Source organism: Sinocyclocheilus grahami, unplaced genomic scaffold, assembly GCF_001515645.1.
Source record: "Sinocyclocheilus grahami isolate Dianchi unplaced genomic scaffold, SAMN03320097.WGS_v1.1 scaffold557.1, whole genome shotgun sequence".
In the NCBI taxonomy this organism is placed as follows: domain Eukaryota; kingdom Metazoa; phylum Chordata; class Actinopteri; order Cypriniformes; family Cyprinidae; genus Sinocyclocheilus; species Sinocyclocheilus grahami.
Window position 1 is genome coordinate 730405 of NW_015505736.1, and position 25541 is coordinate 755945.

Below are 25541 nucleotides of genomic sequence, written 5' to 3' on the forward strand. Positions count from 1 at the left end.
CTCCGAGCTGACTAAAATGTGGTGTCCCCTTAGGTCTGGCAAAAAGATGCAAAAGCCCAAACATACTGCCAGCATTTCCAGGCAGTTGATGTGAAGCCGACCTTCCTCTTTCGACCAGTGGTAGAAAGCCGGTTTGCCGTCACGTAGTGCTCCCCAACCTGTGTTGGAAGCGTCTATCGAGACCACCTTCCTTCTGCAGACCATTTCCAGGGGCTCCAACTTTGAAAGAGGCCGCGGGCTGCTGAATGGCCAGTGCACATTCCGGCGTGACTACGCCATTATTTGGGCTGAGTAAAGAACTGTTCCCATGAACGATATCCGTTGGCTGGGAAACAGCGCGCTCTTGGCAAAATTGACCCTGAGTCCCAGGCATTCTAAGTGGCTGAGGAGGAAGGATCTATGAAATAGTAGCTTGTCCTCCGACTGGGCCAAGATGAGCCAGTTATCGAGGTAATTCAGAATGCGGATTCCCATCTGTCTCAGCGGGGAAAGAGCCACATCCATGCACTTCGTAAAAGTGCGAGGAGCTAGGAATTTGCCATCGGTCTCATATGTATGTATGCACACACAGGAGCACATTGGCAAGTGGAACGCGTCCTCTTGCAGGCTCAGAAAGTGTCTTCCTCACTTCTTGCTTTCAGGTTTAAAATGAGCTACACGTCACAGGAGAGCAAATGATGCATTTGTCCACACTCGCTGCCCATGAGGCATGTGCAAATTCGCAAGAAAAGTTTTTCTCAAAATGGAAATACTGCCCTTAAACTGCAGGGAATATGGATTAGTTCAGTCAACTGTGGTGAATCTCAGGCAAAGACAGGCAAGACAAATGTATTTATGAGACTTTGAGGCAGGAGGGGCAGTGCTTTATAAGGACTGGTCTTTGAGTGCTTACTCATCTTGAAACTTCAGTCCCAGAGAAAATCGCAATATAGAGTTTCACAACCATCAATTTGATCCTCAAACACAGTCCAGACTTCACTACAGTGCCAGCAGACTATTTTGCTGGGGCTGTATAATGTAGGCTCATACGCCAAAGTTAAAAGGATCTAGGTGCAGCTTTATTTGTGAAGGCGAGATAGAGGACAATGAAGACAACCATGAATATTGACTTACCAAACCACACTGCATAAAGGACAAAACACTGAAATGGTTTAATTAACTTTTTCTAATTAACATATCTATCTGAAGACTGGACTAATGATGCTGAAAATTCAGCTTTTCCATAACAGAAATAAATCACATTTTAAAATATATTACAACACAAAAAAGTTATTTTAAATTATGATATTAGTGTTTTTGCTGTGTTTATTGAGCACATAAATACAGATTTGTTGAGCATAAAATATTTAAAAATCATAACTATTCCAGGCTTTTGACAGATACTGTATATACAGTTGTGGTAAAAAATATATTTTTAAAAAGTTTCCAGAAACCTTGCAGAATCTGCAAAACGTTAATTGGTTTATCACAATAGAGGGATCATACAAAATGCATTTTATGTTTTTATTTTATTTAGTATTTATTTAGTTGTGTTTTATTTTGTCCTGAATATGATATTTTACAAACAAGATGTTTACATATAGTCCACAAGAGAAAATAATAGCTGAATTTTCAGAAATTACCCTGTTCGAAAGTTTATGTACACTTGATTCTTAATACTGTGTGTCCTAATCTAGATGATCCACTATTTTTATTATTATTATTATTATTATTATTATCATTGTTGTCGTTGTTAATATTATTGATTTTATTTCATTTTATTTATTTTTTTCAACTGCCCACTGTTCCTCCAGGTCTGGCAAATTCTTTCGTTTTACAGCAGTAAGATTCGTCCATTTTTTTTATTATTTTTTTGTTTTTCACAAATTTTCTCAAAAAATGAAAAAGGCTAAAATTTAAAAAAAAAAAGCCCGTTAAGGCTGTATTTATTTGATCAAAATTACTTACTAAATGTTATTGCAATTTAAAATAACAGTTAACAGTTAAAATAACAGGCAATAAATAAATAATAGTACTTTATTTATTTGTTTGTTTATTTATTTATTTGTTTTATGAGTGCACCCGTGGGTTGTGTCATGTTTTGCAGTTTACAAAAAGAAAGAGCAAATTCTTTGAACTGCAGTTTTTAACCCTTTTAACAAAGTATGGCGGCTTTTTCATACAATATTATCCACAAGGGGGCAGTCAATATCAACCGTGTGACAGCCTATTCAGTGCTTACAGTAAACACCATCCCAATATAGAGCGGAAGTGTGGCTGGCAGAAGGTCCCGTCTTATTGTTTGAAGGCAGAAGGAAAAGCCGCACCCTCCATCTGGCTGTCACATAGGGATAAAAGTTTCAACCAGACCTAGAACACATTGAGAGATTCTGTTCATGTTACAGTTATTATCTTTACTCAGTCTATCTAGCTATATACATTTCCAAAGAAATCAGCTGACATAAATCTGTGATTTCTCTGCACATGTCATAATCGGTTATTTCACAGGCCAAAAAATATTCAATCGCATTAACTCATACCAACCAGAATTCTAGAATTGACCTTTAGTAAACATTTCACACACACACAAAACATCTAAAGACCAGTTAGTAAAAGTCATTGCAAAGTAATGGCTCTGAAGTGAAGCACAATACAGTAGCGAGAAAAAGTCTCGCACAGGCCAAAAAATATTCAATCGCATTAACTCATACCAACCAGAATTCTAGAATTGACCTTTAGTAAACATTTCACACACACACAAAACATCTAAAGACCAGTTAGTAAAAGTCATTGCAAAGTAATGGCTCTGAAGTGAAGCACAATACAGTAGCGAGAAAAAGTCTCGAAAGTCATTTGTTTGCAGATGCTGCTTGGTTTGACATTTTGTTATCTAATGCAATGACATTCAGACTGTTTAAGTGTCCAAATACTTTTTGGTACCGCTGGCATCTGGTATCCAAGGAATATAGAGACAGTATTAAGCAATCCTGAAAGAAAGGTCAAAGTTTCTCTTTAGTTCTGGCTAGTGTGAAGTCATCTAGTGGGTGTTGTGATCCAGCCAGTCCTCAGTGGTTCTGTTTCTTATCTTCTAACACACATTTCTTGCAGACGTCTAGAACAAAGAGGTCTGTGGTTAAAAATACACCTCCGCCCAACTCTGATACGTAGGATCAGCTTATAGACATGTCCAGGAATAATGTTTTTGGCTGCAAGTGTGAGCTACTTTGTAACCCAGTAATATAAACAATACATTTAAATGACATAATTCGAATCTGAAGTGTGATAATAAACCCGAATGTAAAACAAAGAAAGATTACACAATTAAATGAATAAGATTAGGCTATAAGATTTAAGATTTGACTGACTATTTGAACTTGCTTACTTTGTACTTGCTTTCATTGAGGTACACACATTGGAACGTTCTCCAATCATTCTTGATCACATGAATCTTCAAGTTCAGGTTCATACTTTTATTTTCACTTGTGGCCTAAGACATTTAGAATTCTATCATCAGTATTTAGTTTGAGTTATTGCATTTGTTAAGTTACAATAATATGTGTGTGTGTGTGTGTGTGTGTGAGGATGAGTTGTCGGGTCCCTCTGTGTTTTTTGTGAGTTGATTGAAATGGACAGGAAGGGTCAGGATTAGAGAAACAGGAAGCTGAAATAAGGAAGTATCGTGCGTCACACAGATATTCACGTACTGCTTAAAGACATTCCAGAGTCAACTCCGAAATGGAGTTTTTCCACAGATCTCCAATGAAACTCCTGCTTTTCGCTGGTAAGTCGCTTTTTATGTTCTTGATACAGTTGAGGTTAATCAATTAAATTAACTTTTTGTATACATCTATTGCTCAACTGCACTTTAATTTATTTTTCTTTCTTCATTGTTGGAAATACTCAGCAGAAGTAAATCAAATTATATTAAATACATGAATGCATTTTGTAATCTAATTTGGGGGAGATCATGACTAGTTCTCACACTTTTTACCCTAAGCAAGGTTTTATTTTTGGACATACCTTAAAATATTCACTGTCAGCTTTGTATGTTTCCATATGGCAAGGAAATGTATGTATTTACTTATTTATTTGACTTTTACAAAAACAAAAATATGATTGTACTTTAAACACAGTAGAACCTTTCAACTAAAATCTGCCTTATACAGTTATTTCTTATCTTAAAGTATGCCAGTGTGATTTCATTGTGTTCATTTATTGTGTTCATCACAACAGATATTGCAAAAATATGACTGTATTGGATTTTTTATCTGGAGGACAGAATTGGAAAAAACATGAAGTTTTGATATTTGAGACAAAGATACAGAACAGAAAAGAAAGCATTAGTTTAATATGGCTTTTTACGCTAAACTTTATATTTACCAGTTTGCCATGTGCACAACTAGCCTTGAACATCCTCATTAAGTGCTTTAATGTATGTGTGTCTTTGAGAATAATTGTGTTGCTGTTATATATTATCTTTTAAAGCCTGGTTTTCAAGTGTGCTGGATCCATGCAGATTTGATGATATTTGCCGGTCCTGTCACAAGAATGCCAGCTGCATGCTGAACGATGAATCTAAAAACGCCTGTTTCTGCAAACAAGGGTTCACTGGCGATGGAATCAACAATTGCCAGGGTTTGCCATTCATTTTATTACATTAAAACAAAATGGTAAATGCACTTTAGTGCTTTTGCTATTAAGAGTAACAATTTCAAACAGAAGAGACTGTCATCCAGTCATTTACAAATCTTGTAAAAAATGAGTGTTATGTAGCAGTGTTCAGGGTCAGTATCAAACAGAATGATCAGAATTAATATTTCATGAATTATATGAGTTAAAAGAATACATATTTCTATAAGAAGTCAGATAAATTATAAACTGACTGATGTTATAAACTATAATGTCTATCCGTATTTAAAGGCAAAACTATTCAAATCCATAATACTGAATCATTAACAACAGGTAAGGTTTTATCACTGGGATCTTTAATTCAAGTAAAAAAAGAAAAAAGAGTTTGAGAAAAATTGAGAAACAGACAGTTTTGGTAAAATCAAAGCTAACAAGCTTTTCTTACATGACAGTCCTATGGTCCACCCTACAACTTAGAGCTGTGGATAGTTTTATATAAAGATTTATATGACAGTTAGTTCAGCTCATCTAATGTGATTTTGAGATAAGTGCTTATAATTAGCTAGGGATTTTTCTGTGACCTTTCCTGCAGGTTGTATATTTTGATATTAGGTGACAAGTTTCTTATTTTATGTTATAAATGAGTCGTTGAATTATTCACTCAACAGAATCATTCAAAATTGCTAACCTTATTTTTTTGTGAATATCTGAGACAAATAAAGTCTAGCAGACAGATTAGCAACTGCTTAGCACTGCATTCTTGATCACATGAATCTTCAAGTTCAGGTTCATACTTTTATTTTCACTTGTGGCCTAAGACATTTAGAATTCTATCATCAGTATTTAGTTTGAGTTATTGCATTTGTTAAGTTACAATAATATGTGTGTGTGTGTGTGTGTGTGTGAGGATGAGTTGTCGGGTCCCTCTGTGTTTTTTGTGAGTTGATTGAAATGGACAGGAAGGGTCAGGATTAGAGAAACAGGAAGCTGAAATAAGGAAGTATCGTGCGTCACACAGATATTCACGTACTGCTTAAAGACATTCCAGAGTCAACTCCGAAATGGAGTTTTTCCACAGATCTCCAATGAAACTCCTGCTTTTCGCTGGTAAGTCGCTTTTTATGTTCTTGATACAGTTGAGGTTAATCAATTAAATTAACTTTTTGTATACATCTATTGCTCAACTGCACTTTAATTTATTTTTCTTTCTTCATTGTTGGAAATACTCAGCAGAAGTAAATCAAATTATATTAAATACATGAATGCATTTTGTAATCTAATTTGGGGGAGATCATGACTAGTTCTCACACTTTTTACCCTAAGCAAGGTTTTATTTTTGGACATACCTTAAAATATTCACTGTCAGCTTTGTATGTTTCCATATGGCAAGGAAATGTATGTATTTACTTATTTATTTGACTTTTACAAAAACAAAAATATGATTGTACTTTAAACACAGTAGAACCTTTCAACTAAAATCTGCCTTATACAGTTATTTCTTATCTTAAAGTATGCCAGTGTGATTTCATTGTGTTCATTTATTGTGTTCATCACAACAGATATTGCAAAAATATGACTGTATTGGATTTTTTATCTGGAGGACAGAATTGGAAAAAACATGAAGTTTTGATATTTGAGACAAAGATACAGAACAGAAAAGAAAGCATTAGTTTAATATGGCTTTTTACGCTAAACTTTATATTTACCAGTTTGCCATGTGCACAACTAGCCTTGAACATCCTCATTAAGTGCTTTAATGTATGTGTGTCTTTGAGAATAATTGTGTTGCTGTTATATATTATCTTTTAAAGCCTGGTTTTCAAGTGTGCTGGATCCATGCAGATTTGATGATATTTGCCGGTCCTGTCACAAGAATGCCAGCTGCATGCTGAACGATGAATCTAAAAATGCCTGTTTCTGCAAACAAGGGTTCACTGGCGATGGAATCAACAATTGCCAGGGTTTGCCATTCATTTTATTACATTAAAACAAAATGGTAAATGCACTTTAGTGCTTTTGCTATTAAGAGTAACAATTTCAAACAGAAGAGACTGTCATCCAGTCATTTACAAATCTTGTAAAAAATGAGTGTTATGTAGCAGTGTTCAGGGTCAGTATCAAACAGAATGATCAGAATTAATATTTCATGAATTATATGAGTTAAAAGAATACATATTTCTATAAGAAGTCAGATAAATTATAAACTGACTGATGTTATAAACTATAATGTCTATCCGTATTTAAAGGCAAAACTATTCAAATCCATAATACTGAATCATTAACAACAGGTAAGGTTTTATCACTGGGATCTTTAATTCAAGTAAAAAAAGAAAAAAGAGTTTGAGAAAAATTGAGAAACAGACAGTTTTGGTAAAATCAAAGCTAACAAGCTTTTCTTACATGACAGTCCTATGGTCCACCCTACAACTTAGAGCTGTGGATAGTTTTATATAAAGATTTATATGACAGTTAGTTCAGCTCATCTAATGTGATTTTGAGATAAGTGCTTATAATTAGCTAGGGATTTTTCTGTGACCTTTCCTGCAGGTTGTATATTTTGATATTAGGTGACAAGTTTCTTATTTTATGTTATAAATGAGTCGTTGAATTATTCACTCAACAGAATCATTCAAAATTGCTAACCTTAGACCATTTTTTTGTGAATATCTGAGACAAATAAAGTCTAGCAGACAGATTAGCAACTGCTTAGCACTGTAGTAATAACCTAGCAAAGACTGCTAGACTTTATTTGTCTCAGATATTCACAAAAAAATAAGGTTAGCAATTTTGAATGATTCTGTTGAGTGAATAATTCAACGACTCCTTTCAAATGTCAAATTGCCAAGTACTCAGACTACATCAGACACTTTCAGAAAATACTAGTTATTCCTAATATTTCGGGAATTGTGCAATTCTCTGATTTGGACTGTCTTGCTGAAACACTTCAGTGCGTAGAGCTGCTGCTTCTCAGTTTAATGGATCTGCTTATATGAACCTTCACAGATGACAATGAGTGTGAGAATGTAACCGGAATATGTGGCCCAAATGCCACATGCACCAACAATGTTGGAAATTACCACTGTACCTGTTTGTCTGGATTCACTGCAAATGGAAAGCAGGAATTTCAAACTAATGATGGGACCTACTGTAAAGGTATGAATCAATCATACACCACAGAATGGGTCCAGAAGGTATCTGGACACTACATAGACTTAAGAAATGTATGAATGCCAAGAAGAAGAGTATATAACTAACTCTATAATAGTGAAGATGAGCTCAGCTATTCTTTGAATTGCAGATATTGATGAGTGTATGGATGCTGGTAGATGTGGACCATTTTCTAAATGCCACAACACAAACGGCTCATTCATCTGCTCATGTATGAGAGGTTATACGTCCCCAGCAGGGCCCTGGTTTAAGCCTAAAAATGGGACAGACTGCAGAGGTGAGAACGGTAAAGTTACACTCTGCTCTCAGTATAAAGTGTATCAGAATCTGAATTGTGTGGATAATCTTGCTGTGAATGTTACATTTCATTTCCCCTCACGTGCTGGTTTGAACATTTTGGCACATATATATTAAAAAAAAGTGAAAGGTAAACTTGTTAGTTTTCCATATAAATGCATTCATGTGTTTTTGTGTTTGTCAGAGAACCCAAAGAAGCACTGCCATCGGGACCACAGATGTATCAAAGATGCTGTTAGCAACACACTGGAAAAAGTGAGTGAAATATTCACATAATATGTATTTTTATTATATATTATTGGAAATAGTGAGTTACATTATTTATGTGAAGGATTCACTTTACTTCAAGATAAAGTGACATAATAGTCACATAGTATAAACCATTTATATTACTGTATATATTGATATTTAAGATTGCTAATGATCCAAGACATGGCAAATACTCAACTTTTTAATTTTGCTATTATACAACATATCATAAAGGAAAAAATAAACACATAAAAAATAATAAATTAATAAATTAATAATGATAATAATAATTTGCCAAGAGATGATCAAACTAAAAAATGTGGCATTTTTTCATGAAACCTGCATATACTTTACACTGCAGATATACAATTTAAAATAACTGTTTTTTTAATTGAATATATTTTAAAATGTTATTTATTCCTGTGATGTGAAGCTGAATTTTTAGCATCAAAAATAATTCCAATATGCTGGGTTGCAGCTCAAGAAACATGTATTATTATTGTTATCAATGTTAAATACAGTTGTGCTGCTTAATATGTTTGTGGAAAGTATGATACATTTTTGAGAAAGTTAAAACAAACTGCATTTATGTGAAGTAGAAATATGTTTTGTAATATTTTAAATACATTTGCTGTAGCTTTTCAATGTAATGCATCCTTGTTGAATTAAAATAGATAAATCTCACTGAACCCACACTTTTGAACTGTAGTTTATATATTATAAATATGTATAATCTTTTAATCTCAGCTGTAAATAACTGTATTCAGAGTTGTAGTTAATTTTTATGGCTATAATTTATTTAAACCCACAATTAGTAGGAAAAAATGTGCAGAATGTGACAGTGCTGCTTCCTGTGCATCAATTCAAGATAATTCCTGTCTTTATTTTAAAAGTCTATAATAATGCGGGTAATAGGTAAAAAGCTTGTACACTCGGTGATAACTGGACATCTTGTCCAAATGTAGTCACATCCCTCTCAGATGTTTTTCCTCTTACCTTGCTGAGAACATCTCTATTTCAGGAAACAGCTGCTCTGGAGGTTTTGTCATGAGATTTTTGTCATATAACAATCAGGATGGATGGAGTGTTTAAGGAAATGTCATCAATATTTCAGGAATGGTGTGAGAGGGCACACAGGAACACCCATATATATCACTTTATATTAATTGTATTTTATTTAATTTTATTCCACTTCACAAAATTGAAAATATCAACTTTAGTACTAAGTTATAAAATTAAGATGATATATTAAAAACATAACTACAATTATTTTTAATAACAAAAAATAAAAAAAGTTAAATCTGTGTCAACTGTAAAGGGCCTTTCGCACCAAAAGTGAGATTAATAAGCCTGAGCCTAAAGGAAGTGCTTCTGTCTATGTACTTCACTCCCAATTTCTCTTAACACAGTGTCCCTGAGAGCTGTCAGAGAATGAATTGGAAAACTTGTGTTACTTATTTGAAAAAGCAACTCAGATATTTTCTTGTAAATTTAAATGTAATGTGTTACTAGATACTAAAAAAAGTGAAGTGAAGTGACATGTGGCTCTGCAATTAATCCATCCAAAGTGTGTGGACACACACACAGACAGAGCAGTGGGCAGCCATTTATGCTGCAGCGACCAGGGAGCAGTTGAGGGTTCGGTGCCTTGCTCAAGGGCACCTCAGTCATGGTATTGAAGGTGGGAGAGAGCGCTGTACATTCACTCCCCCCACCCGCAATTCCTAACGGTACAAGACTCGAACCCGCAACATTTGGGTTACAAGTCCAACTCTCCGACTCTCTAATTAGGCCACGACTTCCCCTAAGTAATCTGATTACGTAACTCTTATGACTTGTAATGCGTTACCCCCAACACTGATGATAATAATAATAATAATCAATATATTAGACATATTGTATACAACTGCTTTTAGGTCTTTACAACATTTGGTCCTTCATCCTTACAGATTCACAGTTTTGATGTAAGTATGAGAGAATAGTGTCCTCTGCTGGCGAAGCTGCAGATCTTTTTCCTCTCATAACAAACACTAGACAATTACCTAAATGATTATGATAAATGACTCTCTTTTGTTTATTCGCTGGTCTGTACTAGCCTTATTATAAGTATTGTGACCTCTCATACTAATAGACTAATCATGCTATAACCAAATTTGTCTGAGGACGTTTATACATATACAGAGTTGTTTAATGTGTTTGCTGATCCAGGCCTATGATTTAAATATGATAAGATAGCTGTGTATTGTCTGCATCTTCCCTGTGATGTGTAATCTTTCAAATGCCATCATTCATGATGTATCATATACCAAACAATGAGTGAGTTGTATAACTCTTTTCCTCTCTCTCTCTGGGCTGTAGATGATTAATCTGTCAACTTCAGAGCGTCTGAAAGAGATAAGACATCAAACCTCAGCTGACCTCTCTCCTGTTCTCCTCATGTCATACATTGAGGCCATGGCCAGTCCTGGAGATGAGTCTCAACATCCCGAGGAACACATCAATGAAACCATCATGGTAATTTATGTGCCCTTCCACAAACAAACCTGCTAATTTAGTAAACCTGCATGGTTTGGACCAAAAAGTATAAATGAAAAAACATTACCCCCAAAGAAACACTAAATGAGATCAAAATATTAGTTATTGAATTAAACAAATAAGATTTATGTATAGTAATGAATTACGCAATTGCATTAGTAGAAACACTATTTAAATCAATTAGGAAGCCACAACACAGCATGTTAAACTATGAACAGATTATCCATTTGTTATATGTTTGGAACTTAAATCATTGCCTGTTTGTTTTGTGTTTTCTGGATTTTTCTTGTAGAATCTAGTTTTCAGTGTGAATAACTTAGTCGAGAAGGATGAAAAAGTGGAATGGGACAAGATAAATGAGGATTTGAGGAAATATTATGTCACCACACTCCTTCACACAGCAGAGAAGGAAACACTGGCGCTGTCTGCTGGATACACACACACGACGCAGTTGCAGGTGGATGCTGGTGAAGTAGGTGAGACCTCTGAAGCCTAAAACATGACCTACCACACTTCATAAAAATAGAATAATGGATATAAAAATAGAATATATAATGTATATAGAATATATAATGTCCTTTCAATGGACAGTTCTTAAACAAACAATTTTTTTCCTAATCTGAACATCCCTTTTCCACTGTAAATAACTTTTTGTGCCGTGAAAAGGTTCCATGGAGGTTAAAGGTTCTTCATGGAACCATAGATGCCAATCAAGAACCCATATTTGTAAGAGGGTGGGGTTAAAGGAAATGTCAGTAAACTTAATGGATAATGTCTTGAAAGAAAATAACCCGTACATTTTATGTTTTTCTACACTCTTAGGCCAAAATTTTTTTTTACAAAAGCTGTAAATAGGGTGGTACTCATTCAAAATGTACACCTTTGTAACTTATTTATCCCTAAAAGGTATATAGTAGTACCTAAAGCGTATTGGTTTCTTTTGAAAAGGGTACTGCCTCAGTGACAGCTTTTGTACTTTTTTTCTGAGAGTGTATGTATTATAATTTTTCATGCAGTGCATGACTCATTTTCATATACTGCAAATTTTTCGGACAGAACAGCTGTAGGATACACTTCACGAGTCTTTTTTTTTTTAAATATATTTTCACCGATATTCTGCTTGATGAATCACATTTGATTATGTTTCATATAATTTGTTCTGGTTTTCTTGTCATTTCACAATACCTGAAATGTTGTCGTAATATTTTACGGTGGATTTCAGCAGCATAACTTACCATGATTTAACAATATTTATTTTAACCTGTTAGTGATAAAAGCTGCTAATCATTGTGTTTTCTAGAAATGAAACTATACACATTTGAACCCCACCAAGCACATACGCAACCAGTTTCAACAAACATCCAAGGAAACTCCATTTCGCTGACCCCTAAGAATTCAAAAGAGAAAAACAATACCGGTTTGTAAAAGATCTTTCTTAAATCTTCGCAGCAAATTGAATACAAATGCACCAAATGATTAAAATGTGTGTCTTTTTTCTCTGTCTTGTTCTGTCTCTGCTGTAGGCAGCACCTCCATTGTATTTCTCATTTATAACAATATTGGGGATCTTTTAAAGCCCGCTGATGACCCTGGTGTGGCCGATTACTCTCGCTATGCAGCAGCGGGTGAAATTACAGTTAATTCACCAGTAATAGCAGCAGCCATCAGTAACCCAAAGACATTTGCACTGAACAATGTGACCTTCACTCTCAAACACACACAGGTGCAGTTTGGCTGATTTATTAATTAATTTGAAATACTTGTGGGTGTGAATGTAATTTTAATTTAATGGCTGTAGGATACACTTCACGAGTCTTTTTTTTTAAAAATATATTTTCACCGATATTCTGCTTGATGAATCACATTTGATTATGTTTCATATAATTTGTTCTGGTTTTCTTGTCATTTCACAATACCTGAAATGTTGTCGTAATATTTTACGGTGGATTTCAGCAGCATAATTTACCATGATTTAACAATATTTATTTTAACCTGTTAGTGATAAAAGCTGCTAATCATTGTGTTTTCTAGAAATGAAACTATACACATTTGAACCCCACCAAGCACATACGCAACCAGTTTCAACAAACATCCAAGGAAACTCCATTTCGCTGACCCCTAAGAATTCAAAAGAGAAAAACAATACCGGTTTGTAAAAGATCTTTCTTAAATCTTCGCAGCAAATTGAATACAAATGCACCAAATGATTAAAATGTGTGTCTTTTTTCTCTGTCTTGTTCTGTCTCTGCTGTAGGCAGCACCTCCATTGTATTTCTCATTTATAACAATATTGGGGATCTTTTAAAGCCCGCTGATGACCCTGGTGTGGCCGATTACTCTCGCTATGCAGCAGCGGGTGAAATTACAGTTAATTCACCAGTAATAGCAGCAGCCATCAGTAACCCAAAGACATTTGCACTGAACAGTGTGACCTTCACTCTCAAACACACACAGGTGCAGTTTGACTGATTTATTAATTAATTTGAAATACTTGTGGGTGTGAATGTAATTTTAATTTAATGTACTGAATGAGTCTTGCTTTTTCATAAAGGAGATAGATCCTACCCTAGATGAGACTAAGTGTGCATTTTGGGAGTATTCCCAGAGCATGATGGGACACTGGAGTTTGGACGGCTGTACACGCACTCATGTGAATGCCACACACACTTTATGTTCCTGTAATCACCTGACACACTTCGCTATTCTCATGTCCTCTGCTCAAGCCAATGTAAGTCTGAACTACTGCTGCCCCCTACTGGTCCTCTCAAAAAATACAGTGTCCCCAAAAAGTACTTGGATGCATTAGATACCAAAATCAACTGGCAACTATGGATTTTTATTTATTTATTTATGTATTTATTTATAAGAAAATGCATTTTAAAGAGGTCATGAACTGCCTTTTTTATTATTTTGTACTGTTCTCTGAGGTCCCCTTATAATGTTATAAATATTTTTACTTTAAAAACATCTTAATTTAGAAGTACTAGTCTGTTTGAATAAGCATGGCGGATTGTAGACTCGGAAGTAAACGCCCACTTCAATGATTGGCTAATAGTTGTGTATGTTTGACAGCGTACATCCTTCACAGATGGACGCTGTTGTGATTAAGGTTAAAAATGCATCAGTTCTCAGTACATATCAAACGATCTGTAATAACAGACAAAGCAATAGTGACCACTTAATAAAAACGGTTAATCTCACTTGTGTATTGTGACTGTTGTATCCAATATATTCGGCACAGCATTGTCTTTTAGTTTCAATCTTTCTGAAAATTCCAGTAGCCCCTCACTGCAGAACACAAGATCCAGTGGGCATGGTTGGATCCACATCTAGGGGGTGGAGATGGGTAGGTTTAGGTATATGTAAGGTGGGAGGAGTTGGATCTGGATCCAACCAAGCCCCCTGGATCTTGTGTTCTGGAGTGAGGACCATCTCAAAAATTCTGAAAAAGCGAACTATACACATCCGCCTCTCTCGTAAACACTACATGTGTGAATCGGTGGCCGGGGCTAAACAGGCAGTGATGTCGAAGCAGGCATTGATCTTCTTCTGCGGCGGTGGTGCTTATCCACATTATTAAATCATAGAGTGTTAAATTCCACAACTTGTCATTTTGGCAGACTGGCTTCAATATAAGCCATTTTTAGACTAACAAGAAGGTTTTGAGATCTGAAACTTACAAGATGTTTTTATAATACAATGACCTCTTATATGTCAAAAGATCAAGGGAATTTTGATTTACAGTATCTGTTCATGACCCCTTTAAATGAACAATGTTCTTTTAAATTTCCATCAAAGAATCCCCAACCTTACAATATTTTAATCAAATAATCCTGCAAATAAAAATAACAAATAAAAATGTAATTTAAAAAAAATATATTAAATTTGTAAATGTGGCCTGTTCCTGTTCTCTTTTATGCAGTTGCTTGCACACTATAATGTTCTGACGAGAATAACACAGCTGGGAATGGTGATCTCCATCATCTGCCTGTCCATGTGTATCTTTACCTTCTGGTTCTTCCGAGACATCCAGAACACCAGAACCACGATCCACAAGAACCTGTGCTGCAGCCTCTTCATGGCCCAGTTCATCTTCCTCATTGGAATTAACAAGATTGCACATAAGGTTCACTTCTCACACTATTAATGTGTCAGATGGAGACTTGGGGCCAGTTTTACTAAACAGGGCAAATTAGCGCGAGAGCACAGTTCCAAAACAGCGCCAATGGGCATGGAAATTTCTGCAAGTGATTTACTAACAATACGAAAATGTAAGAACACAGACGCAACATCTTATTTACATTTCGACAAACGCAATATACCAAGAGCAGTGCAAATTAAGCTAGTCGCAAAAAAAGAATAAAGAAATAAAGAAGCCACAGTATGTTGAAAAGAACCAGAGGCCAAAAAATGAAGGTTTGCAAGAAGTTTTGATAAAGCTGGTATTGCGTGACTCCTGGTTGAGAGTTCCAAGTCGTCTTTTATGTCCTGAAGCAAATAAAAAATAACATGGCTTGGCAAACGATATTTTCAGATAATGTGTTCTTCTGACATTCCAAATAAATTAATATGTGTGGAAAAAATCCTCTCCTTTCTACCACGTGCTCTCTGTTCTCTGCGGTGCCTCCTCAGCCTTTTCAAGCGCAAAACAGCTTTTTTTGGACATTAAATAATGGTGCAAATGGTCCAGTAATTTGACGTGTGCAAACGTTAGTAAATTTCATTGCATGATTCATTTGAATACTCCCCTCCCATACATTTTGCGTCTGAAAGGGAATCTTCTACAAATGCATATTCAGTAAGGTTAGATGCAAAAAAAACCTGTTTCCATGCCTTTTCAACACGTTCTTAGTAAAACCTGACAGTACTATTTTAACGCCAAAAGATGGTTTGCGTTGGCGCAAGCTGTTAGTAAAACTGACCCATAAACTCTTTAAAAAATGCAGCCTGTATTACGTAATATTGTAATATTAATACTTGTTTGTTCACTACATGTTTCAGTGGTTCTGTTCTCTTATCGCTGGCCTGCTGCACTATTTCTTCTTGGCTGCGTTTGCTTGGATGTGTATAGAGGGGATCCATTTATATCTCATTGTTGTTGGCGTCATCTATAACAAAGGTTTTCTCCACCGTAACTTCTACTTATTTGGTTATGGGAGTCCTGCCGTGGTTGTCGCAATATCTGCAACTCTTGGTCATAAATATTATGGCACTAGTACTGTGTAAGTTACACGTATATTAATTTTGTGGTATTTGTTAAGGAAAGCATCACTATTGCTATGAGCTATCTATGTTATTGTTAACGTAAGCATGGGTGTGGACATTTTTAACTTGAATGTGCAAGGCTTCTGATGTCAGCTGCTTCCATTTATTTTAACTGTACAATATGTCTGTGTTGCAAAATAAGGTGGATAGTATTTAAGCCTGGCTTCACTCACATTTTCTTCAGACAATGTAAATCTAGTTTTTCAATAATTATCTTGTGTTATTAATATCTTGTTAAGGTGTTGGCTAAGCACTGAACATAACTTCGTCTGGAGTTTCATAGGACCAGCCTGTCTGATCATTCTCGTGAGTATATGCTTTTGTGTTATTGTGCATTCATTAATGGCAACTGACAGTCTATAACCCATGAACACTCATAAGGACCCATGTACAATCAGTATCAATACAACAGTGATCATTAGAATTACGCTGTATTCTTAAAACAGCACACTGATAGATACATTGCAACTAATCCTAAGTCTCTGTTTAGGGAATTTGGTAAACTTCTTAAACCAGCCAAGGACATTATTCACTCTTCTGCTGATCAGTGTAATAAGTTTCTCAATTACTTCGCTAGCAAGATTGAGAGCATTTACCAGTTGAGTTTGTTGATATTCAGCCTCTAAATCCTCCAATCACAACTCCAATTGTCCTGGCTATTCCAAGCGTTATTATTGCAGTGGGTGAGTGTTTCTCTTTAACAGTCCAAAACAAGTTAAATAAAGCGTGTGCATCCATAATAAAACATGCCTCATACGGCTCCGGGGCATGAATAAAGGCCTCCTGTAGCGATTCCATGCGTTTTTGTAAGAACGTTCGTTTGTCCCTAGTACCTCAGTTGAGTTTGTTGATATTCAGCCTCTAAATCCTCCAATCACAACTCCAATTGTCCTGGCTATTCCAAGCGTTATTATTGCAGTGGGTGAGTGTTTCTCTTTAACAGTCCAAAACAAGTTAAATAAAGCGTGTGCATCCATAATAAAACATGCCTCATACGGCTCCGGGGCATGAATAAAGGCCTCCTGTAGCGATTCCATGCGTTTTTGTAAGAACAATTTCCATATTTGAAACGTAATAAACACTTTTATCTCACTTGTGCTGAATGTTGTATGCAGAAGTTGTTCCGGCGGATGACGTATGCATCGCGCGCGCCTCTTGAGATATGCTAGTCTCTCGAGTTTGTTTACAGGAGTAAAGAAGCAAAGTTTCCTTACTTTAGCAAAGGAAAACCAGTCTCCTCTTGGCTAATGTCGAAATCCTCAGACATTTTTCTTTACAAATCCTCGGTTTGTACTTCTAATTCATGACCGGCGTTTTGTTTTGTTCTCTCTCCGCATTTGTCACTGATCACGCAACGCCGACGTCCTACGTCATCCGCTGGAACTGCTTCCACGTATGACAGATGGCGGAAGTGATAGAAAAGTGTTTATTACGTTTGAAATATATATATATATATATATATATATACAAAAACTCATGGATTCCCTACACGAGGCCTTTATTCACCCCCCGGAGCCGTGTGAGGCATGTTTTATTATGGATGCGCGCACTTTATTTAACGTGTTTTGGACTGTTGAACAGAAACACCCGCCCACTGCAATGATAGCGCTTAGAAATGCCAGGACAATTTTTAATATAACTCCGATTGGATTCGTCTGAGAGAAGAAAGTCATATACACCTAGGATGGCTTGAGGGTGAGTAAATAACAGTAGGGTATTGTTTGGTTGTTTTTACAATATCAGTGCCAAATCGATACTTTTAAAACGGTGCCTGAACCGATACTTAAAAAAAAATATATATATAAATAAATAAATACCCAAAATATGATGGACTGGCCATTTCTGAGCGCTATAAACACATTTAATATCGGTTTCATTCATACTGGACACATGTGCATCACAGAAGGAAAAGGACTCTTTGCTAATATGGACAAAGGCATTGCTATCAATAATAATAAAAATATAAAATAAACACTCGACTGCGACAATGTATAGTTTATCTGTGTTATTCCAGCCATCTTTGGTATTTTCATCATAATTAAGTATATTTATAATCCATTGCTAATCAACATAGTCTTTTTACCATATGCTTTTTACAGTATAGAACATATTTTCTGCCTCGTTCTGTGACAAGAAGCCACATCCGATCACAAAAGGAAGCAGTTGTGGAGTAAAAACGTTGTAGTGTTCTCTTTTGTTGGACAACAGGTTTAGAAACGCTTCTCATTGCAAGTCATTACAAGGGAAGTTTAGCTTTAGGCATTTTCATTTAAGAATGTTTAGCTTAGCTAGCTAACGGTGTCTACCTGCTGCCATCAGAGCAAGTGTAATTGCTGCATTCACGCACTCCTCGGATGCTCTCATTTCCCGAGTTGTGCTTTTAAGTCGGAAATGTGAAAACAACATGGACACTCGCGTTACTACAAAGATGTGTTGAATTTGTATTATTAGAGCTTTCCGACTTGCATTCGTGAATTTTCTCAGTCGAGAAATTATTTTTAACGTGCGGTGCCGGTGATCCTTACGTCCGTTTCGGAGAACAAATATTTCAATCGATCGCTCAAGCATTTAAGTGGCACCGAAATGAGGCACCGAAATCTGCGTTCTGATTCGGTTTTAGTATATATCGGTTACATTGGCACCGGGTTTCGGTACCCAACCCTAAATAACAGGCTAATTTTCATTTTTGGGTGAACTAACCCTTTAAGAACATTGCACGGCTTAGATCTTTTCTTTTCTTTTGCTGAAGCAGAAAGGCTTATACATGCCTTCATTACATGTAGATTTGATTATTGTAATGCCCTGTTTTCTGGCCTTCCAGCTAAATCTCTTAACAGGCTGCAGCACATTCAAAATTCTGCTGCTCGTGTGCTTACTCTTACCTCTCCACGGAAACACATTACACCTGTGCTTTCACAGTTACACTGGCTTCCTATCAATGCTTGGATCGATTTTAAAATTCTAATTTTAACATACAAAGCACTACATGGGACTGCACCAGCATATCTTTGCTCTTTTACAAGTTCATATACTCCTTCTCGCTCTCGCTGCTCTGCCAGTTCTCTTTTACTTTATCAGCCTTCATGCAAAGTTAAGACTTTGGAGGAAAGACCTTTTTCATTCAAAGCCTCCAAATGATGTAATCCACTTCCTTTTAATATCAGAAATGCACCAACCCTGGATCACTTTAAAAAGTTGATTAAGACACATTTATTTAAGGTTGTTTTTAATTAATGATTGTATTCTTGTATTGTTCTTTTTGTGTTTTAGCTTTACTGTAGCACTTTGGGTTTAAGAAAAGTGCATTACAAATCAAATGTATTATTATTATTATTATTATTATTATTATTATTATAACATTGATATCTAAAATGTAATTTTATTAGACCTGTCGATTAAAAAAAAAAAGAAAAATAAGTAGAAGAAGAATTAATAACATGATATGCTCTTTAATTAATCAAATGAATTGTTGCATATAGTTCATATTGTACTTTTTTGTTGGACAAATATTACATCAAAGCCAATTATTCCCTCCCAGGTTAATCTGCTGGCATTTGCTGTGATCATCTTTAAGGTTTATCGTCACACTGCAGTAAAGATACCTGAAATCAGTCACTATGAAAATATCAGGTAAAGGAAGTTATTCATCATTTTCATATAGTGTTAAAAAATTGCATCGCATCCTCTGTAAAGTTCTGATTTTGTTTATTGTGTTATCTGATTGTGTTTATTTCCAAATATGCAGGTTCTGAGTAAAATATATATATATTTTTTTTCTCAGGGCATGTCAGGGTAGCTAAATACTAAAATTACTAATCAAACTGCAGCCTGAAACACTCATAATTACAAACAATTTTTAATAGAATTAAATAATTATTCCTCAGGTCTTGTGCAAGAGGAGCCATTGCTCTGCTGTTTGTTCTGGGAGTTACCTGGACATTTGGTGTCATGCACATCTTATATGAGACTACCCTCACAGCGTATCTCTTTACATTCGCCAATGTGTTCCAGGGGATGTTCATTTTCATATTCCTTTGCGTTCTATCCAGAAGGGTAAGGTTCACATTCTTCTATACATTTGTACAGTGTATTTCATTAATTATTATTCAGTTGGCTGTTTACCATTTTGCACCTGTAATTGGAAATGTTTTCACTTTTATCATCAGATTCAAGAGGAGTACTACAGATTATTCAAGAATGTTCCATGTTGTTTTGAGTGTCTGCGATGAACTTTATCAAAAGAGAAAGTAACTACAGCATCAGCCTGCAAATGCTTTTAAATCTAAGCACTACAGGTGCATCTCAATAAATTAGAATGTCGTGGAAAAGTTCATTTATTTCAGTAATTGGATTTAGGGTGCAATGTCATCTGCTGGTGATGGTCCATTGTGTTTTTTGAAAACCAACATCACTGCACCAGTTTACCAAGAAATTTTGGAGCACTTCATGCTTCCTTCTGCTGACCAGCTTTTTGAAGATGCTGATTTCATTTTCCAGCAGGATTTGGCACCTGCCCACACTGCCAAAAGCACCAAAAGTTGGTTAAATGACCATGGTGTTGGTGTGCTTGACTGGCCAGCAAACTCACCAGACCTGAACCCCATAGAGAGTCTATGGGGTATTGTCAAGAGGAAAATGAGAAACAAGAGACCAAAAAATACAGATGAGCTGAAGGCCACTGTCAAAGAAACCTGGGCTTCCATACCACCTCAACAGTGCCACAAACTGATCACCTCCATCCCACGCTGAATTGAGGCAGTAATTAAAGCAAAAGGAGCCCCTACCAAGTATTGAGTACATGTACAATTAACATACTTTCCAGAAGGCCAACAATTCACTAAAAATGCTTTTTTATTGGTCTAATGAAGTATTCTAATTTGTTGAGATAGTGAATTGGTGTTTTTTGTTAAATGTGAGCAAAAATCATCACAATTAAAATAACCAAAGACTTAAACTACTTCAATCTGTGTGCATTGAATTTATTTAATACACGGGTTTCACAATTTGAGTTGAATTACTGAAATAAATGAACTTTTCCACGACATTCCGATTTATTAAGATGCACCTGTATAAAGATGTACTTAGGAATGTGTGTGACAAAGTTCCAATATATTTATTTTTGAGAGAAATGTATTAACTAAAATGTTACTGCATGCTATGATCTAAAAGTTTCATAACCAATTGCAGCCAGCAGCTAAAGGTTTTACAGTCAATAGCAAAATATTTATTTTTCTATCTTACAATTGATTGTCTAAGATGATTTTATATGTACTGTATTCTGGACTAATAAAAACATTTTCTGTCTTTGATATGTTTATGTTGACTCAAGTACCGATTTAACAAAACAGAAGCATCTTGGATTATGAATCCAACAATGGTTCCCTGAGAATTGAATGAAACACTGCACCAGAAGTTTACGACTCTATGAGGAACGCCATGAACATGACGTTCATGTGCACATATGCAACTACTCCAATAGCTGCGCCACCACACTGTGTTGAAGCGTTAGCCAGCAAGAATGCCATCTTTAGGGACAGGAATTTCTTTGAAACAGAGTCTAGGGCTGCGTTCCAGTTCACTTTTAGACACGCACTCATGAATTTCTATTGACTATTATCAAAATTACTACTTCTAGAAACAACATAAATAATAATAATAAAAATAATAGTAGTAGTAGTAATTATAAAACAATTAGGTTTCCAAAATTAAGAATAAACTACGAATTCAAGTACAATTTTCAGTCATCTTATAAAAAGTGAGCCATCCTACTTTTAAAATCACTTGCTATGACAACTAATAAAAAGTTTAGTATCACGATATTCTTGACAACTTTAAAAAACAATATTGAAAGAAAAAATGTTTCTTATCATAATAAAATTAATTATTACACGATTATGGTCTCCGGTCTGAAAAAAGACTTTCCTGTGCATTGTGGAGGAGTTTTAGTTACATGTGTAACAAGTCACCCGCAGCGGGCTGGACTTGAACCTGTAGTCGATGCGACAAAGTATCCAAGGATGGTCTGCCATCTGTCCAGAGCCGATCCCAGACTTCTGGGGGCCCTATGCAAAACTGGGGGTGGGGGTTATGAATGACGAGTTATGAATGAATGAAACGCCTTTGTCCACTTGAGAAATGTGTCTCTTCCGCAGCTCGGTACGCTTTCAACTCATTTTTTTTTTTGTCTCGAGTAAGACACTGTATGACATTCACGTTACATGATTTGACTGATTTTTACGTAGAAAGGGCAACAGTGCACCGCATTAAAACAAATGACATAAGCGGTTTTCGCTGGCCAAATTCAAAAACGAAACTAAAATTAAATCATCTTTGAGAGCAAGGGGGCCCCCTGGTGTTTCGGGGGCCCTACGCAGCTTGCGTACTTTGCATATAGAGAGGATCGTCTCTGCATCTGTCACATGTGTATTGTCAAGTGTGCAATCAACTGTGCCTTTATTTTTATCTATGACATATCATTATATTGATTGATATTTATTATTTTGTGTATATCATTTTTTTAAAAAGCATATTAGTACTAATATCGATAGGAACAATATAAAAAAAATAAAAAAAAAACTGCCAAGAATGCCCAAAACAAATGTCTGTAACTACAAACTTCTGAAAAAATGAAATTGCCAAGTATATGAAACCTCCTCCTATAAAACTGTATAATATTTTTGAAAAAAAAAAAATTAATGTTCACCTTTTATTTGTGTTTAGTCTTCATACAAACAAAAATTTGAAATCACTGTCAAATAAATGTAAGACTCTCAGGCTCACCTTAATAATATTAATATCTTTAACATTAAACTATAACATTATAACTATAACTATAACAAAGGCTGATTATTCTCATATATTGAAACAAAAGTGCTTCAGCCAGGATAAAGAATATGAAAAGTGCTTATAGTAGCTGCAGAAAACAAAAACACAATGTGAATAACAACTAAAACATGTTTCTGGAGATTCTGGAGCTCATGAACGCTACTTTATCAAATAAAATGAAAATGCCATCGAAACGTTTCTGAAGACAGTTGGTTCCCTTCAAAGATACATTCATATAAAACACCCGCGTTGCATTTTGATTTTGAAACGTGTAGTGCTCATGTTTATTCAAAGAAGTCAAATGCCACAAATAAATCAATGTACACTCTAAAACATGCTGAGTTAAATATGGACAAACCCAGCAATTCGGTTGTTTTCAAGCAACAGTTTGGTTAAATGTTTAACCTAAACTTCTGGGCAGTAACCCAACCGCTGGGTCAAAAAAAAATAAAAAATTGCATTTTTTAGAAACACTGGTAATGTATATCGAAATATCAGAAATGTGTTTAAAAATCATATCACCGTTATTGAAAAAAATTATATTGCCATATATATTGATATTGAATTATTGTCCAGCCCGAGTTACTAGCCATATTCCAACGAACGAGCTAGTCCAGCCTATGCCTGACTGGAACAGTGTGTTTTTCTTTGGGGGCTGTTGCGTCGTTTGGGCTGCCTTGTTGAGCACAGTGGCACTGAGAACATTGTATTTCACACACTTTAAGCTCTTTTATTTTCCAGATGTAATAGGATTAGTACAAGGAGTCTTTCGGTTTGTAATACGTACCTATATATATATATATATATATGTACATACAATATATACAGGACAATATGAAATAGTGGGCCAATGTTATATATACAAAATGTATACAGGAAAGATATTATTTACTGAAGAGGTGGAGTTTGACATTTATTTCCCTGGCACTGTTCTGCCAACCAGTCATCTAAAGATTTGCCATTTGAGGCATGCAAGCAAAATGTGTCATTACCATATCGGCTATGACCAAACTCTTTAGTTTTGGGCTGCCCACATTTGCTGCACGTGTAAAAAATAACCCCTCGCACATACTTCCTCTAGTGGACTCCGCTTTCCGTCTCCAGGGCCCGCCGGCACCTGTTCCTCTGGGTGGAGCTGGGCCTGCACTTGGTGTCGAAGCACCAGAAAATGTTAGAGATGTTAAGATGGATAAGGACTAGTGTGCTTAACAATGACCCAGGTGCTGAAATGGGCTGCACAACTCCTGATGCTGTGGGGGCAGGTGCGATGGGACACTCCCTGGTGGCAGCAGCGGGCCGTCGACCTGGTCGCAGAAGAGGAGCCTGTCCTTCTCGATTTGGCAGAAGGATAAACTGATGTTTTAGGCCTGATGTTGATGTGGCTTCATCCAATTTTTGCCTCGGTGGAGGAAGCTGCATATCAGCCACAGCAATTGGGTAAGGTGGAGTCAGTCCCTGAGCGAGGACACTCATTTCCTTGTATTTCACACACTTTAAGCTCTTTTATTTTCCAGATGTAATAGGATTAGTACAAGGAGTCGTTCGGTTTGTAATACGTACCGAACCGAAACCCTCGTACCAAATGGTTCAATACGAATACATGAATCGTTACACCCCTAATATATATATATATATATATATATATATATATATATATATATACATACAATATATACAGGACAATATGAAATAGTGGGCCAATGTTATATATACAAAATGTATACAGGAAAGATATTATTTACTGAAGAGGTGGAGTTTGACATTTATTTCCCTGGCACTGTTCTGCCAACCAGTCATCTAAAGATTTGCCATTTGAGGCATGCAAGCAAAATGTGTCATTACCATATCGGCTATGACCAAACTCTTTAGTTTTGGGCTGCCCACATTTGCTGCACGTGTAAAAAATAACCCCTCGCACATACTTCCTCTAGTGGACTCCGCTTTCCGTCTCCAGGGCCCGCCGGCACCTGTTCCTCTGGGTGTAACGGGACACAGGAGCAGCAGACACAGGAACAGGTGGAGCTGGGCCTGCACTTGGTGTCGAAGCACCAGAAAATGTTAGAGATGTTAAGATGGATAAGGACTAGTGTGCTTAACAATGACCCAGGTGCTGAAATGGGCTGCACAACTCCTGATGCTGTGGGGGCAGGTGCGATGGGACACTCCCTGGTGGCAGCAGCGGGCCGTCGACCTGGTCGCAGAAGAGGAGCCTGTCCTTCTCGATTTGGCAGAAGGATAAACTGATGTTTTAGGCCTGATGTTGATGTGGCTTCATCCAATTTTTGCCTCGGTGGAGGAAGCTGCATATCAGCCACAGCAATTGGGTAAGGTGGAGTCAGTCCCTGAGCGAGGACACTCATTTCCTGATTCTTCTGCCGCCACTGAAACCTGAAAATAAATTACTTGTATTATATATATTTTTAGAAGTATTCAGTTAATTTGAAGCAAATACTGTGCCTTGCTTGCCACTGAATGAGTGTCCTCTGGTTTACCTCAAACAGCTGGATCCTTGTTTCATCTATCAGCCTGCGACTGTTATGCACCAGCTCTCGGATGTGGTGGTAATCCAAGAGGATTTTAGACCACCTGGGGGT

General features: G+C 36.2%; 1 protein-coding gene across 3 annotated transcripts; it reads left to right on the top strand.

Annotated features, from left to right (window-relative positions):
* The first annotated feature begins 3591 nt into the window (after positions 1-3591).
* Positions 3592-20440, top strand: LOC107556188 (adhesion G protein-coupled receptor L4-like). 3 transcript variants are annotated; one of them, XM_016239242.1, is made up of 16 exons: positions 3592-3760; positions 4465-4614; positions 7612-7761; positions 7907-8062; positions 8258-8328; positions 10681-10836; positions 11150-11333; positions 12158-12274; positions 12381-12580; positions 13409-13585; positions 14780-14983; positions 15859-16079; positions 16362-16428; positions 19661-19752; positions 20007-20175; positions 20289-20440. In XM_016239242.1, the coding sequence occupies exons 1-16, from the start codon at positions 3715-3717 to the stop codon at positions 20349-20351; spliced, it is 2223 nt and encodes a 740-aa protein (XP_016094728.1). In that variant the 5' UTR covers positions 3592-3714; the 3' UTR covers positions 20352-20440. The 3 variants fall into 3 exon arrangements, with proteins under 3 accessions (XP_016094728.1, XP_016094727.1, XP_016094729.1); XM_016239241.1 differs by lacking the exons at positions 3592-3760; positions 4465-4614 and adding exons at positions 5549-5715; positions 6420-6569; XM_016239243.1 differs by lacking the exons at positions 3592-3760; positions 4465-4614 and adding exons at positions 5551-5715; positions 6420-6569 and having other exon boundaries at positions 7907-8053.
* The last annotated feature ends 5101 nt before the right edge of the window (positions 20441-25541 follow it).